The sequence below is a fragment of the Copadichromis virginalis genome, linkage group LG4 (assembly GCF_057382275.1).
Source record: "Copadichromis virginalis isolate Kocher_CV1m ecotype Utaka linkage group LG4, C_Virginalis_male_GT1.1, whole genome shotgun sequence".
NCBI classification, from domain to species: Eukaryota; Metazoa; Chordata; class Actinopteri; order Cichliformes; family Cichlidae; genus Copadichromis; species Copadichromis virginalis.
In genome coordinates, this window is record NC_140621.1 from 34299398 (window position 1) to 34316593 (window position 17196).

At 39.9% G+C, this 17196-nt stretch overlaps 1 protein-coding gene across 2 annotated transcripts in view; it reads right to left on the minus strand.

The window, feature by feature from the left end:
• Window positions 1-17196, minus strand: part of slc38a12 (solute carrier family 38 member 12) — a 73093-nt gene that overhangs the window by 33392 nt on the left and 22505 nt on the right. For both annotated transcript variants that reach the window (XM_085455033.1, XM_085455032.1), the window contains exon 8: window positions 15207-15303. In XM_085455033.1, coding sequence (XP_085311159.1) covers window positions 15207-15303 — 97 coding nt within the window. The remainder of the gene's footprint in view (window positions 1-15206; window positions 15304-17196) is intronic.

Genomic DNA, 17196 nt, shown 5'->3' on the forward strand with positions numbered 1-17196 from the left:
CTGCAGTCTTCAGTACACGAGCGCCCAAAAGAAGCAGCAGGACACGTAATGAGCTCAAGGTTATACCGGGTCTCAGTGTAGACAGCTATTGTTAACCTGTCTGCATTTTAATTGCAGCCAAGTACTCCTGTATGTTTGATGTAAATCACATTCATTTGCCTTCAGATCCCTCTGAAACGTCCTTGTACCAGATAACCGGCTTTGCACTCTTCGCATTCTGCATGTTGATTTCCTTCCACTTCACATGGAATACAGCTCGATGAAGCAGTAAGAGAAAAAACAAAGTATATACAGAGGTTCTCATGTGATGTCACGCACACTTTGCCCAACAATACGGCTCCTATGTATATTCCTGACTGGCTGGCAATGGTTGCTGGAAGTTGGTGGGTAAAAACTTTGCTAGACCAAAGGCCTACTGATCGCTTTGGGTGCAACTAGATTCCCTCAGTTGCCTGTAGTTGTTTTTCTAGCTTTGTGATAGTAAAACTTGAAGTTATGATGCAAACCAGAGACGGACAAGGTTCACCTTCAAAGTAAACGTTGTCCCTCGGCGCTGAAGCAAACACGCGAACAGGTTCTTTTTCTACAGCTCAGAGGGAAGTTGGGCAATGTTTGTAGAGAAGTCAGTTTTTACTATTCAAACTGCAACTAGCTATATGGTAGCAACCAAAGCAATCACAAGTTCCAACATTTTCCCCGAGCAACCAGAGCCGCCCATCAACCTCCACCAACCACTGGCAACCAGCTGGGGAATACTCATTTGACTCTTAACAACTGATGGTTGTGGACGAGTCTCTAGGTCTGTGCAACTTTATTTAATTCACTTCACTTCAGTGAAATTTTATTTCCATTGTGCCAAAGTACTTGCTTTAATGCTCTATATATCAGAGGATAAAGACCCTACGATAAAACAGGACCAAAAAAACAAAATCTGACGACCTATCAGCAAACACTTGGTGACAGCGGCAAGGAGAAACAGTTTTAACAGGAAGAAACCTCAAGCAGAACCATGTTCAAGAAGTGGCAGCTATCTACTGTGACCTGCTGAGGGTACTTGATTGTGCATTGTTACCAAGACTGTAATAGTTTCAAAATGGTTAGTGGTCACATGATTAACATCACACGGTTAGTGGTCACATGATTAACATCACACGGTTAGTGGTCATGTGCCTATAAAAGCTCAGAAGAAACAATTGCACCACATGGGGACATCATATATGACTAATTTTTTCCTTTTATGCATTTATTTTCCATCCATCTGCAAATATTCACCATTTACTGCTCTAATAAGAAACAAGAATCAAACTGCAACATTTTGTTGAACCACTTGATATTGTTGTGATTTTACGACACATTCCATCCTTGCTTAAACCTAAACTTGTGACTTTTTTGCATTTACTGAAACAAATGATGCTGATTCTGGGAGGACAGTCTCATCAGGTGCCCCACCCTCACAATGCCCTTGAACATGCTACTGCTTAATAAAGGCATGATGCATGAGTGTACAGTACATTATCTCTCCTAAACAACTCCCCATTATTAATCATTCTGTTTATCAGCCTACACGAAAATGGCCTGAATAACTATCTGAACCTAATTTTTAAAACTTTAAAAAGGTCCATCAGTTATTCCTCAGTGACCTCTACGTCTCCTTGATAACTGCTCCCTCCTCTCCAGTCTCCACCATTTAAACAGCACCATGCTTTCCCCCCTCCCCGCTCTGATACAGCTTCCTGCTGTTGCATGGAGTGGACTCCCCCCCGTGGATCGTAGCTCCAACACTTCATCCCGCTGCGATAATCCCCATTAAACCATCTGCACTGTCGTTTCCCCGCTGCTCCGGCCCTGACTGGGATAGCCACTGCCATTACATACAGCATATATCTGCACTGTACAAATCAAACATGACTGCTTCAGTCATGTGCAGCAGATCAGCAGGATGGAAACTGCTCTTAAATACTAGGCTCCAATATAGAAATGACATGAGCTGTCAAACTTCAAGGATAAGGAAAAATGAGCTCAGACACTGTAAAAAACATCCGCTTTTCATCAAGTTCAAGTACACACTATGTGTCATTTAGAGGTTTATGTAGGGTGAGTTCACAGGGATCAGAACCAGCCCACTGAAAAATGTAAACAAGAGCTAAAACTGGGAACTGGGAGCTTCTAAACTCTAAGCTTTGCAGACTTCTTACAAAGCCTCCATCTCACACAGAGTAAATAAGCAATAGATGAACAAATAAAATGAATATTCACAGTTAGTCTTCCACTGAATAACAGAGGTTTTTGATTTTTTATTGCACGTTCACCGTTAAATTATTTAAAACATTTTTGGTGAATTCATAGAAAATATCCTCTCTCTTTTTTTAATCACAGGAGAAAGTGTGAGTAATACTTTTTCTGTAATTTTAGGGATTTATTTCTCAGAGGAGGCACGCCGACGGCTTCCTTTGATTTACTACAGCACCATTTTCTGTAATGGCATTAAACTGAATGAATGTGGAAAAACTGAGACGCATTATTTTTCTTAAGACATCTCAGGGTGTTCATCATCACTTTGTTAAAGTGAACTTTTTAAAAAATACATTTAAAACTTCTTTATGCTAAAAGAAAAAGGTAATTTCAGTGGTCTGGCCCACATTAGATCAAACTGAGGTGTTTAAAACGAGCTGCTTTTAATGCAGCATTCGACTTCATGTAAAACTTGTTTTCAGTGTCGGGATAATTAACTGCCGCTAAAACAGTTCAACAGAGCAAAGAAAACCAACAGTCAGATGATTACACAAGCTTTAAACAAACCAACAAACTGTGGCACACAAATGTTTTTAGAAGAGAACAAATGCATAAAAGCTAAAAACATCCCCCAAACCGTGCACAACAATCTGTCTACAGAACTGCAGCCCAATAATAAACTGACGACAACTAATGTCTGAATGAAGTGATTTAGATTGTCAGGATTGCATGAGCCTGTTTACACGCACTCAGTTATCCCACTACTTTTTCACATCCTGCTGTTTTGCCAGACGTACCGAATAAACGTATAAAAAGTACACAGGTCCAAATTTCGTTTTAATTAAAGTCAAACCTTTGCTCACCACTTTGAAGGACAACCACAAAGAATGGTATACAGAACTGTGTAGAAAAACCTCAGGTCTGCAGAGACTCCAGGCTGCTCTAATGGTTTTCTGCATGACTTTATCAGGATCTCACATTATCACAGATCTAGACTTTGGATCATTGCAGAACCTTCATTCTTTTCTTTTTCAATAATTCAGTGGGAGGTTTGCTGCTGTGCTTGGGATCATTGTCCTATTGATGACCCAGGTTGGGCCGAGATTTAACGTTAACATTTCACTGTAGAATACTTTGGAGTTCATCAATGGGCACAAGGTGCCCAAACCACCATCCCTCCACAATCATGTTGACAGTCGGTTTGAGATGTTTGCGCTGATATGGTGTATTTGGTTTTCTCCAAACACAGTGCTGTGCACAATGGACAAACATCTCCTCTTTTGTCTAATGTTCAAAAGACATCGTTTCAGACGTTTTTTGGTTAGCTGCAAACATTAGGTGTGCTGCTATATTCTTTGTAGAGAGCCACTCAAGCCATCTTTGGTATTCATTTCATCTGAACAAGCCCTAAAAAGAACAGTCAGTGATGACTGTCAGCCTCCCTCTGTTTTTATTACCACTGTTTAGGGCTGTTCGATATAATGATATATATCGGATGACGATATAAAAACGTCTGTCGTTTCATTTTACGCTATCGTTTGTTTCGTGGTGTCGCAAAATAAACTGTTTACGGCAATATTTGTTCATGGTTTTGATGTCACTGTAGTGGCTGTATTAGTTTCTTAAAGGTCTCTCTTCCTCTTAATGTTTAATATAACCACACTATGGATGGACAACCACCTGTTTTTATGCGTTGTCGTTAGCAACAACGACGGTAACACCATCGCGTGTCCGCTTGTTTATGTTCCACATAAACCTTTCACAATAAAGCTCAAGATCCTGTTGAGGCTTTTCAAAATAAACTGCATACTCTTTTGCGTGATTCAGAGTATTTACGGATGAGAATTTAAAAAAAAGAGCCTCCGGGTGCTAAAAAATAAACCTTAGACTCAAACGTTAGAACAGGCTTTTCCCCGCAGCACGCCGTGTAATAAATACAAAGAAAACGGCGCCGTTACAACTTATGTCTACAGATGTATCGTTTCATGCATCGGTTAAAACACTCGACTCAGGTACATGACGCGCAGCTGGTAACACTTCCTGCAAGTCGAGCTGCCTGAGATTCACAGAATTTACAGAAAATGTTACATTTTTGTGATTTATATCGTTATCGGGACGATAGATGTCTGATATCGGGATATGAGATTTTGGTCATATCGCACAGCCCTACTTGGATGTTAAACTTCACTGTTACACCTGGTAGAGCAGAATGCTGATCATTTTATTACAGATGAAAGAATTTAGACAGTTTGTAACTCTCAGTGATGGCGCAGTGTTCGTTTGACCCGGAAGCAGCTAATGACGTCATACTTCCAGACCGGATAGTCAGGTGTCCCCCACTGCATAGAGTCCTTTAGTGCATCAGAGAGCAACAGGGAAAAGAATGAAACTTTTTTTGGGTTTTTTTTTAATGACGTTATTCCAAGTTATTCCCACACATAAGATACTGTTGTTGGTTATATTTGTTTCCAGTAGTTTGTTGGCATTGTCACCATTTTCTGTAGTTTGTACTACCAAAACCAACCAGTTTTTCCTTTGATTAACAGCATTATTATTTAATTTCAGATTTGTGCTTTGAACAATTATGAAAACAAGATCACTGGAATAAAACCAATTTAGCTTTTTTCACTACACTTCTTGCTACAGTGCATTTCCACCTCTCCGTGAAAGCTCACACTCATTCACAGTTCAGTGCAGCTCGATTAGATTGAGATTACTAATAGAGAGCCTGTCATTAACTGTATCTATGCAGACAAAGTAAAACTCACCAAGTTTGAATATGAAGAATATAATTTCTCTAAAAGCAATAATTAAGAGTCATATGATAAACCAGTGCTGTCCTTTATTTCACTTGAAGTGGATTCACAATTAATTCTAAATAAAATAGAGACGGGTGTGGGGCAGCTGACTTTATTTTTTTGTGAATAATTGCGTGATAGAAAAAGCAGCCACGGCTTCAAGGCAGGATGAAGGAAACATCTTGTTTCAGAGAGAAGATGAACTGAGGGGCTAGACCAAGGCCATGTATAAGAGAGGGATTATTTTGAAGTGTGAATCATGCAAAGCTCTCTAGTAAAAGTTACGCATAAATGGCTTGTTTCAGGCCGTAACAGGCTAAAGTACTGCAGTAACAACAAGGTGCGCGGCCTTCAAGGGGAACAGCACTCAAGGTCACTGAAACTCCTCTTAGAATAAATCTTTATTAGTCAGTTAATTAATCAATCAGGTCTGTATTGAGGAAAGTGGCAGGTTGGGTCATTTCTGAAGCTGTGGGGGACAGGCGAGTTAAAATTAACTTTATTTCAACACATGAAACTGTGCGTGGCTTAATAGTCACGCAGTGTAATTGAAATATCTGCATGACGATAAGCCGTGAACAATGCAGCGCAAGCATAAACTGCCTCTGAGCTCATATACGGCATCGATTTTCCATCACTTCCCACATACTGGGAGAACAATAAATCAGCCATTTAAAATGTACTGGCCGTCCAGCAGGGTGGGGTGTACCAACCACTGCTTGGCTAGTCAGTGTGACACAGACCCTGTGGTGAAATTCAAAAAGAAAACTTATCTGGGGACAATCAAGGACAGAGAAGTTTAATCGAGGTCTCGGGAATCTCTGCTGGAGCTCAAGCAAAAAGCCAGAAACACCCGGCTCTTTCACGGCCGCTTAATCTTTTCAATCAAAGCTGTGTAAAGGGCCAGGATCAACACTGTGATCAACTCTGTTATGCAATGGCCTCTATCGTCTCCCCTTCACACCCTGGAGCCAACAAATACTGCCAGGAAGGGGAAAAAGAAAATAACGCATTCAGCCATCCATTTATCCATTTGGGTGGTGAACATGAGAATCAATCAGCAGGAGAGCAGATCTCAGTCAACAGATCTTTGTAAGAGCTTTCAGAAGTTGAAGATCACGTCACACCCACAGCTGACAGTGCTGATGCACGAAGCCGATGCTGATTAAAGATGTGACCTGATGAATTATCAACCCGGCTGCTTTTAGGCCTTATTATTGTGAAGTAATTATTCTGTCTCTTTGTGAATTCTTCATTAAAATGAGAGGTTAATGCACAATAAAATATTCACATCACACTTAAGTGGCTTGTGGCTGAGTGAAACTAAATATGACAATGCAAGATCACAGGCAGCGTGCGGCTAATTTAACTCGGTGCACTCGACAAACATCACCCATCATCTCCCTGTGGGGAGAAGAGGCGTCGGTGTCAAGCCTGTCACTCTGTTTGGGTGACTGACAGATGGTTGGAGAGCAGGCCTAAGGTGAGGCGCTAAAAACAAACCATAGGGCCTGAAACTCCAGGGGGGAAGAAAGAAAGGAACTCTGAATCAAACAGGTTAAATTCTGACCCGTTTGATCACAAATGCTGCCAAAGCTCAAAAACCCGGATCAAAACAGGTGTCATCCTTAATGTTTTTCTCATCCCTGCTCATCTCTACAGCGCTGCTGCTAAAGGTCTAATCATCTGCACGGGGACAGCTGCTGTCAAACCTAAAAATAACCCACAATCTGTTGTCCGCTGCGAACAAAGCACCCCGAGTGCTGCAGACTGTCCGTCTGGGGGAAAAAATCTGCCAAAACTGCTCAACAGATTCACACATAAAAATCTAACAATGCAGCGCCGGGCAGACGAGACGCGGCCAAACAAACCGAACAAAGTGAAGTGACGTTAGAAGCCCAGCTGCTAAACTGGTCTCAAAGATAAGATGGAGTAAAGTCTATTAATCAAACGGTAAAATTACACATCCAATATTCAGATTCCTGTTTAAGGTAATCTGAATATTACTTAATGTAACTCCCTTTTAAATAATTCAAATGTCTTTATTCTCCTGACATGGCATTATAATAACCTTCGACTTTGTGTTCATCGACAACGAGCGTCCCACTGCTGATGTGCTAACAATGGAAGCCTTAAAACGTGGACACGGTTTAGTAGTCTAGAAGGGTGTTAACAAACACACATGTCAGAAAGCATTGTCCTTTTAGCAGACAATGTTTGTCAAATTTCCAGGAGGGACATGATTAGAAATGCGTATATCAGAGGGACAGCTCAGGCAGGGATGGACAGTGCAGAGGGAGAGCTGATATATTGGGCAAAGGATGGTGAAGCTGGAGCTGCCAGGCATGGATGTGGTGGAGGAAGAAAAGCAGGTGGTTGGTGTGACAGAAGATGACAGAGATAGGGTGAGATGGAGGCCGATGATAGGCTGTGGCAAGCAGCCAAAAAAAAGAAAAAAATGAAGATTTGTTAAACTTGAGTTTAAATCCAAAATCAAAACGAGCACACTTATAACTGTGCAAAGCACTCATTACATTCTCAGGTTAAATGTGACCATGAAAGGAGAATAAACACATTATAAATGTTATTTAACAGAAAGTACCTTGGAGTTAGTTGGTTTTGTTTTCATGCATTACCTGCAAAGAGCAAAATAATATGAATCTCGTAAATGCAGCTCCTGAAGCACTCTTTATCCTCAAAGCTGTTTATGCTGCTTTAAGTACATGATGACCATTTTATCCTGTTTCTGTCTAATCCTGTATATATCGTGCAGTGGAATAAAAGATCAGAACTGTTGTTTTTTCCCCAATATTTCTTTGTTACAGTTATTTTAAGTAATTTCAAATAATGTGTAACGCTTCAGACAGAAACACGTAATGGTACCTTACAACAAAGAAATAATTATACTGTAATTATATTATAAGTAACTTTAAGTAATACAGGTATTATACAGGAAAGAAGAAATAATTAATTTTTAAGTAAATGTGAAAACAAAAGTAAACTATGAAAATTATATAAGTAATTTAAGTAGTGCTTAAACTCCTGGTAACTTTGCAGAAAAACAAACAATGTTTCTCCATCTTACACTGTACGTAGATATAATACTGGAAAATATTGTTGAACTATGATTGAAATTCCATTTATTTATGAGGCAGTTATGCTCTTAGTCAGAGGTTGTATAATAAAGTCCTACCAGCTTTTCTATCATCCGTTTTCTAAGATGTCAGTGGGACCAGTATCAATATCACTTCAGCCAATCAGGAGACGGTTAGCTTCGCGGTAGAGTAACGGGACCTAAAACGGCTCGTTTCACTCAGCGGATCAGCTGCAGGGCCTGTGGTATTAAGAATTTTTTAAAAAGAAATGCTTTGAGCGGTGAATCGTACAAAGCCACTCAAGCTCCAAAGGTACAAATGTGGCAGTGGAAATGAGCAGAACAGGGCTCCTTTAAGAGTGTGAGACGAGAACGTCCTTGAAGCTGGTCTGGCTTTAGTTAAGTATTATCTTTAAAACATCAAGGTTACAGAAAGATTCATTTAAATGCACAACTTTGGTATTTTAAGGTGTGTCGTTTGATGCCAGTTTCAATTTAAGAGAATATCTGTCCTCTAAAAAAGTAGATTAAAAAAAAGTGTGACCCATTAGGGTGGATGTGTGCAGGCGGATTGGAAATGCTTTTTAAAAAACATACAGCTGGAAGAGGATATTTCTACCGATGAATAAAGGTGAGACATGTATATTTATCATAAAGCTCAGCCTTTCAGATAGCAATTTTGAGCATGGCTTCCTGGGCGACCTGTCCTAAACTTTGCAACTGAGTGAAAGTGGTGGGTCCCAGAAATAAACTCCCAGTTCAACACAATGGAAGAAGAAGGGCAACTGAGCTCCCAATGCAACACTGAAAAAGACTTCTGGTTCTGTGTGGGGCTGGCTTTGATGGTCCCCTGCAGGCAAAAGAAGAGCTGATAAGAAAGAGTCAATTATTTAGAGTCATCAGTCTGGGTAGTAACTTTAGGCTAGAGCCTCTGACCCCACACAGACCCCAGTGAAGACGCAGGCCAGCCACTGTGAGCCGACCACAGGAGTGTTTTATCCCCCCTAACAGAATTATGACTTATTGAAGATATGAAAGAAAGATCTGATGGACAAAAATACTGTTAAAATTATATTCCTAATAAAAAACAAATAAAAATGTAACAAATTATTACTTGTCAGCTGTAAGCTGATTATGATAAAGATCATATTATTTCTAGTTATTAACACAGTGAAAAATCGAACGCGAGGGGTGTAAGTTTGACTCATTTAGATCGGTGTAATGAACAATAATTACATTTGTGTCATTACATATTGATTGATTGATTGGTAATTTATTTCAACATGTGAACAATATACAAGTACATTTAGAAAAGAAATGAGAGAAAAAAAAATACTATACAAATTACATACAAAAAAACATTCTGATTAATTTACATGTTGAAAGGGAGTGGGAAGAAGTATACACTTATTTAATCCCACCCCTGTCCCATAAATTATCAGTGAATATTTAGTCAGCTTCCTTACTGATATAATTTGTAATAAAAATAGTGAACAGATTTCTGATATACTATATACTATAATATCACATCATGAATTTTTTGTTTGTTTGTTTTTAAATAGAGACATTCACTTAATTTAAATATTTTCCTTTTCTTTATAGATCGAGAAGATCATATTTTTATAACTCTTTTTGAACAGTTTTATGTTTGGACATTGCTTTAATTCCATATTCAGTTTGTTCCATAGTTTCACTCCATGAACAGAAACACAAAAGCCTTTTCTTGTAGTACGTACCTTCATTGTTTTGAAGTTACAAAAACCCCTTAAATTATAAACTTCCTTCTTTCAAAAAAAACATACTCTGAATATTACCTGGCAGTTCTTTATTTTTTGCTTTGAATAGAATTTGTGCTGTTTGAAATTTCACTATATCGTCAATTTTCAATATTTCAGACTGCAAAAATAGTGAGTTTGTATGTTCCCTATAACCTGCATTGTGGATGATTCGAATTGCTTTTTTTTGAAGAGTAAAAAGTGAATGTAATGTGGTTTTATAGTTATTGCCCCAGACCTCTGCACAATAGCTTAAGTATGGTGAAACCAGTGAACAGTAGAGAATATGAAGTGATGTTCTGTCGAATACCTGTTTTGCCTTGTTTAGTACTGCAATGCTTCGTGATACTTTGGAATGAATATATCTTACGTGAGCTCTCCAGTTAAGTTTTTCATCTATTATTACCCCCAGAAATTTATTTTCACTGACTCTTTCAATATCAACACCATTTATTTGAATCTTTGCATTTGTATTTAAACTACTATTTCCAAATAACATAAGTTTAGATTTATTCAAATTTAATGATAATTTGTTTTTATCAAGCCAGAACTTCACTTTACTTATTTCATTAGTCATATCATAGATTTATATACAGTTCTCTGCTCCTCTTCATTTCTTCAAAGTGCAACTTTTTGCTATATAAGACTTATTCACATAATCCCATGCATGCCTGCACGCACACACGCACGCGGCATTGCCACTTCAAATTAAATTTTGATAGAAATAAACGTTAAAAGTTAAATCTACTCTTTCGCTGTAAGAACCCTGATGTCAGTTCAAAGCGCTGTAACCGATTTTGTCTTCATCGGGCGGTGACCTCGAGCTCGCACTGAGATGGTTTGCAGCCAGGTGTGAAGTGGCTTGGATTGTGAATTAGCACCTCTGAGTTTGAAGCTACGGGTCTGGAAAAGAGCGGAGGGCCCGCTCAGGGTTGGGTATGAAGTGCTGCCCCAGGTGGAAGAGTCCTTGTCACAGGTGAGGTGAGAGCAGAGTGGGAGACTGACAGATGCAGCATCTGCAGTCATTGTCTACAGTGGTGTGGACGCTGTAACGTCCTACTTCGGTAAAGAGACACCTGAGCATGAAAGTGAATGTGTTAAGTATTAATTAATCTATGTCTCTACCCTCAACAACGGCCACAAGCTGTGTGCAGTGACCAAATTATAGGTTGGCGGATAAAATGTGGCAGAAACGGGCTCCCTCTGAAGGTTGGCTGGGCTCAGTCTTAGAGATAAGAGGAGCTCAGGATAAAGCTGCCACTCCTACAAAAGAGCCAAGTGGACGGCTTTTGGTATCTGAGGATGAAACCTCCTGAACACCACCTAGCTGAGCACTTTCCAACTGCGGCGGGACCTCGACGTACACAGCACTGCTGGAGAGATTGTATCTCTCAGCTGGCTTGGAAACAACTGCTTGCACGGTTAGTTTGGTTTAGTTTGGTTTGGTGGTTGGACAGCATGTTTCACGCCTTTCCTAAACAATACTCCATTGTTGCAAGTTTGAAATGCGTCCACAGACAGCACGGTTTTCTTTTCAAGCATTTCAAAGGAACGGACAAAACCGCAGAGTAGCTGTTATTAGTTAATGAGAGTCTCATATATTTATATACATATTTCTGTTATTACTTAGCCATAAAAATCTTTTTTTCTTGTCTCACATAATCATGATTGATTCTAACGAAACTGTTAAATTAGTCTGCAAAACTGCAACTGTAAACGAAAAGTCCGGAGATCACAAGTCAGCATTATTTAAATTAGTTTTATATAACAAGAAGCTTCACCCCAAAGGAGACAAAGGAGAGAAAAGTTCATTTATTGGGAAATTATTTTGTCTGCTCATTCTGTTAAATATAAGCAAGGACTGGACGAAGAGCGAGAGAGAGAGGAGAGAGGCGAGGCTCCAAAATTATTCAGGAGAAGATCAGCACATCGATCACTGTCTCAGTGCAAAGTTAAAGCTCGAGTGGAAATCACAGTTAAGACTTCAAGGACACAAAACACTTCCTGTGGGCAGCCGAGGTGGGGGTGTGCAGGGTGTCGGGGGAAGTTTGAGTGAAGAAGAGAACAGAAAATGTTGTTAAGATCAGAGTCTGACAGAAATGGAGGCTGGGCACATTACGCCTTGTTCTTATGGGAGATAAAAATATCCATGCAGGGTGTACGAACATGGGCTGCTTGGGCCAAAAGAATATTTTTATCTGGTGCCCAGTGAAGTCATCACTGTGGAATACTGTTCCCTGGAAAACATGCTGTACTTGCACTGCTGAACAAACCGTTTCTATTCAAACCTCTTGTACTGTCTTTGCTTTTTATGCTGGAAACAACAAAGTCCACAAACTCTCACTGACACCTGTTTTTCCTCGCATGTGGTTCCCACATTTAACTACTGTCATGCTGTTTGTAAATGCGACTTGACTGAGACACATCGAGCTGAACAGAACCTGAGGGGACCATGAACTAAGGGGTTAGCAGGAAATTTGGGGCTTGTTAGTATCTCAAATGTCCAGAGCTGCAGTTTTAACTCCACAGGAAATACAAAATTGTCACATATTATTGTAATAAAGAGTTAATGAATAAACAAAGTTGGGTAGGAAATGCAAACTATATGCAACACATTGCATGTGATGCAGAAAATCCATAAATATATTTTTATGTTTACTGATAAAAAGCTGCAGCAATTAGAAAATGGATCAGTTAGACTATTTTCCAAGAATATTCAATCCATAAAATTAATTTCGCTTTGATCTGGCCACAAATTGATTTCCACATCTCCTTCATTAGGGTATGAAACAGACCTGAACGCACTCACTAGCCTGTCCTGTGTAAATAAATAAGGCACAAACCAGCCCTGAGAAAGTCCTGAGTGGTAAAATAATACATATTAATCCATGAATTCAGAAGAGTGCTGGTTTTCTGCAAACGTTGTTCTCTTGATTTGCTCTGGGTCTCTTTTTTTTATGACTGAAACAAGCGGCATGCATTTTGTGCAAAGGAAGAGTCAAGTATCTGCTTTTTATGTTACAGCCTGAAGCAGAAAGCCTGACCACAGGACAGCTGCCTCCTTCATCAAAGACCCACCTCCAACATGGACTGTTCACACTTCTACCCTCGTGTGGAGGTATGAAAGTGTGAAATCTAAGATCTGCAGACTAAAGAACTCTTTCTTCCTGCTGCCATTAAACAGAAGTTAATCTTGGCCTACTTTCATCTGCTACTGTCTGCATTTCTCACTTTGCACACTCACAGCTGTCTACTGCACATACAGCTGATCAAGTACTCCAAACTGCATAAATATCCACAATATGCACATAACTCACGGGAGGTCAGATTCTTTCATTTTATTTCTATAGTTCTATTTTTTGCACATATGTGATTTTATAACCGTTTTTAATTATAATTTATTCTATTTATCTGTTTTATATGTGGATTTTGCTGTTTGCCATCTGTTGTGGACATCAGTGGAAGAATTGCACAATTGTACAGGGACTGGTAAATGGTAAATGGACTGGTTCTTATATAGCGCTTTTCTACTCTTCTGAGCACTCAAAGCGCTTTACACAACTTGTGCATTCACCCATTCACACCAGCACATTTTTCCTAGGTGCTTTCTAACTGACATTCACACACATTCATACTCCGATGGACGCATCGGAGAGCAATTTCAGCTACAGCCACCCAGGGAAATGACAATAACACTTTGAAACCAAATTGAAAAGCCTGGTTAGGTTGAACCAACACAGCAAGATGTATTCTGTTGTTGCCAACTTTCTCAATTAGATTTTTAAAAACATGTTTAATATTTGCAAAAACCGCACAGGAGAGACACAGAGAAATGTGAAAGCTGTCCACTTCTGTGCACATTTCAGCCAGAAGACAAACCAAAAGAACAAAGTACTGCATGTCCACTGATCCAGAGGATACTTTCAGCTGCTATGAATACAGGCGTGGCTTTAAACTGTCACACCTTTTTGGTGTGTCCCGAACAAAAAACCCTATAAATGAATCTTTAGTTGGTAGTAGGGCTGCCACGATTTGTCGACTAGTCACGATTACGTCGACTATTAAAATCGTCGACGTAATCGTCGACGATTTAATAGTCGACGTGTCGTTTGAAGCTTTGTAAGATCGCAAAAGACGCAGGAATAATAGCAGGATTTAAGAGTGTAATAACGGACTGAAACAGAAGATGGCAGCACAGCATGTACAAGGATACCAGCTGCCGTTAAACCCCGAAGAAGAAGAAGAAGCTGTGTCCCAGAATTCATAGCGCGGCCCAGCGCAGTTTCCAACAATGGCGGCAGCTAGTTAGTTTTAATATTACTCTTATTATTCTTTCTGGGTCACAAAATAAACGTTTAACATATTTTCAGGCGAGAATGTAGCTGTGTAAACCTCAAATATCTGCTCAGTTTATCAGGACACCACATATTTTCAAAAGCGCTCCGACGTTTTCGGAGACGTCTGTTACCCACTAGCTCGATAGCTAGCCGGGGGCTAGGCTCACTAGCGCCGTGAGAACACCGGACTCCCGGCAAATTGTTCTCAAACCCACCGCCGTCTTTCGCTACTCAGGTTAAATATATATGAGTCACTTAGATAACTTAAAATGTTATTGTTTGGCTTTTTTTTTTAGTATTTTATTTGTTCCTGAGTAAATCGGTTTGTCTGAGATTAAAGTTATAGTTTTTACACAGCTGAATAAACGTCAAGCAGACAGCTGATTATCAGAAGTGTGAGATGCTCGAGAATTTACTCCGGTGTCCTGTTATATTTTAGATAGCAAGGAGTTTATTAAACTTCACCAAAACAATCTGCAAATTTCATTAAAATTTAATAAACTATCATCTTGTCTTTATTTTTAGTTAGCACCTTAAAAGCTTAAAGCTGTAAGCTAATGATAGTTATATAAGAGCAGATGCTGCTGGTGCAATAAGCTGTAGTTTTACGTCCAGTGATGGTTGCTGCATTTTATTTTTGAAGGACTTTTTGTTTATTTTGGATGATGATGATGATCTGATTAGTCGACTAATCGCATAAATAATCGGTGACTAGTCGACTATCAAAATAATCGTTTGTGGCAGCCCTAGTTGGTAGCTTGCACTGGTTAGTTGGATGTTGGAGGGATTTGTCAGAGCAGCTACAGTCTGCCAGCTCTCCACAGTTTGGCCTTGGTCCTAACATTTTGAGGTCAACTGACTGTGGCTGCAGAACTGGGCTAAGTTCCACTTCCTGAGGCTTGAAAAGTGACCGTTAGCTGGAAACTGATAAAAGTACCGTAGGTTAAAAAATGAATAAATAAACACTTACCAGAAACACCCGGTACGCATCTTTCCTCGTGACAGAGCCCCAGCACGGATCTGTGTCGTTGTACTTGACACTTCCAGCGCTGCAGGAGTGGTTTCCACTGCAGGCAATCACAAAAAAAGAGCTTCATGTTAAACCCCGTCACCTGTCGGCTGTGTGAAACAAACAAACTGTCACCGCAGCTCTAACTCTGACGCACAAACTTTTATCAAAGGTTTAATTTAAAATGTCTGTGTTTACACAGACGAAGATTTCCACTGAAGGAAAAGCTTTAGAGCGTATCGCTTAAGAGCGATCACTAAGCCTGTCATTGTTGCGTAACATAGCAAGCGTTAGGAAAATCATCTAGTTCTGTCAGTGTTACTCGGAGGTCTCCAGTTTGTGCCTTCAGGCGAGGCAAACTGCCTCTGAAGTCTCAGTTACAGCTCACATTTGTTCTAGCTGGAAGGTTAGCAAGGTTGGCACCAGAGTGAGGAGAATTTAATACAATGAGACAGCATCAGCATGCCAAACCCCTGGACAGGATGGAGAGGTCAGTTTTGTCATAACACCAATTAGAAGAGGGAAGGACACGTTAAATACGAGGGGGGGCATCCCTTATATGGTCACGAGGAGAAGCCATGAACTTAAAGCGAGAAAGATGGGAGAAAGAACGACTTTTTCAGACAGATGAACGGAGGCGCTGCACCAAGGCCCAGTTTAAGAGAAACAAGGAACATTTTGAACAGGAAATCATGCAAAGCTACCCTAGCAGAGTCAAAGAACAAAGACATGGAGCTGAAAATGAGAACCACAGGTCCCCTTTAAGCACATGTAGCATGTTTTTCCTTCTGCTTCTATTTTGGCTTGTGTTTTAAAGCCACCACACCTGTTTCCTCTACAGTGGCCCTTTTTTGCCCCTCTCCAAAAGCCTGAATGTTTACCAAGGGTTGGATTGTTCCCCCATTAATAGCTGAGAATAGACTGCTCTCAGACAGCTCGGTTTTACACTGCTGCTGCTGCCATGTTGGTTTATTTCACTGAAATAAATCAGTTAATAAAGGACTGTGCATTATAGCTTCCTTAAAACTCCTTTGAAACTGCCTGAAACTATTAAAAACATCACTGTCAGAAACTGTCACAATCCACAAATAATAAAAAAAAAACACTGAAGGCAGAATGACTATTTCTGTGATCTGGGCTCTGAAGGGCTCAGTCCACTATAACTATATATGAAATACCTCATTTTCACCCAGACACTCGCAATAAAAACCTTTCTGGAAGCAAATCAACACGACTCAGTCGCCAGCAGCACCGGTATGAGGTGAGCAGGCCTAAAAGTGAGAGCGAGGCTTTATTGTCTTAATCTCGGGTTCAGCAGGTCACAACAGGACTAAAGAGAAAGGACAGAGGAGCCAATGAGAAGACGGGCGTGCTTCATTGTGCCAAAAGTAAAAGCACAAAGGTTATGAATACTTTTCATGAAGAATATCACAAGTAATCCCCAATTTTCAGATTCGTATTTTTAAGCTTGGACTCTACTTGAGCAGCTTTGCCACTTTAGCCCCACCCCCTTTAAGGCTGCACCTCCTATTAGCCAACTTTGTGATTGGCTGCCCCTCAAAGAAATGTTCTGAGTGCCAGGTGGGCGGGGTTTCTGCACTCAAAGTGGAACAAACGGTTTTTGCAAAATAATGTTTAATGAAGGCGTAATTTCAGCAAAATAGCTAAATATTTATTACACTACTACACTACTGTCCAAATTAATTTGAGTAAATAAATGAATACAGTTTCAATAATACAATATTAAACTGAGTATTTATGCCCTTTCATTTTTGTTACAAAGTCAATACCCATAAAAGAACTGAGACTAATACTTATCAATAGTCCCGATAAGATTCTACAGCAGCACCCGTTTCCAAACAATAGGAACAAATTAGAAGTGAAGTTAAACCACAACAGAAATTTCCACGTGTTCACAAAAACAGGAGGCTGCTCCCAGGAAAATGCTTTG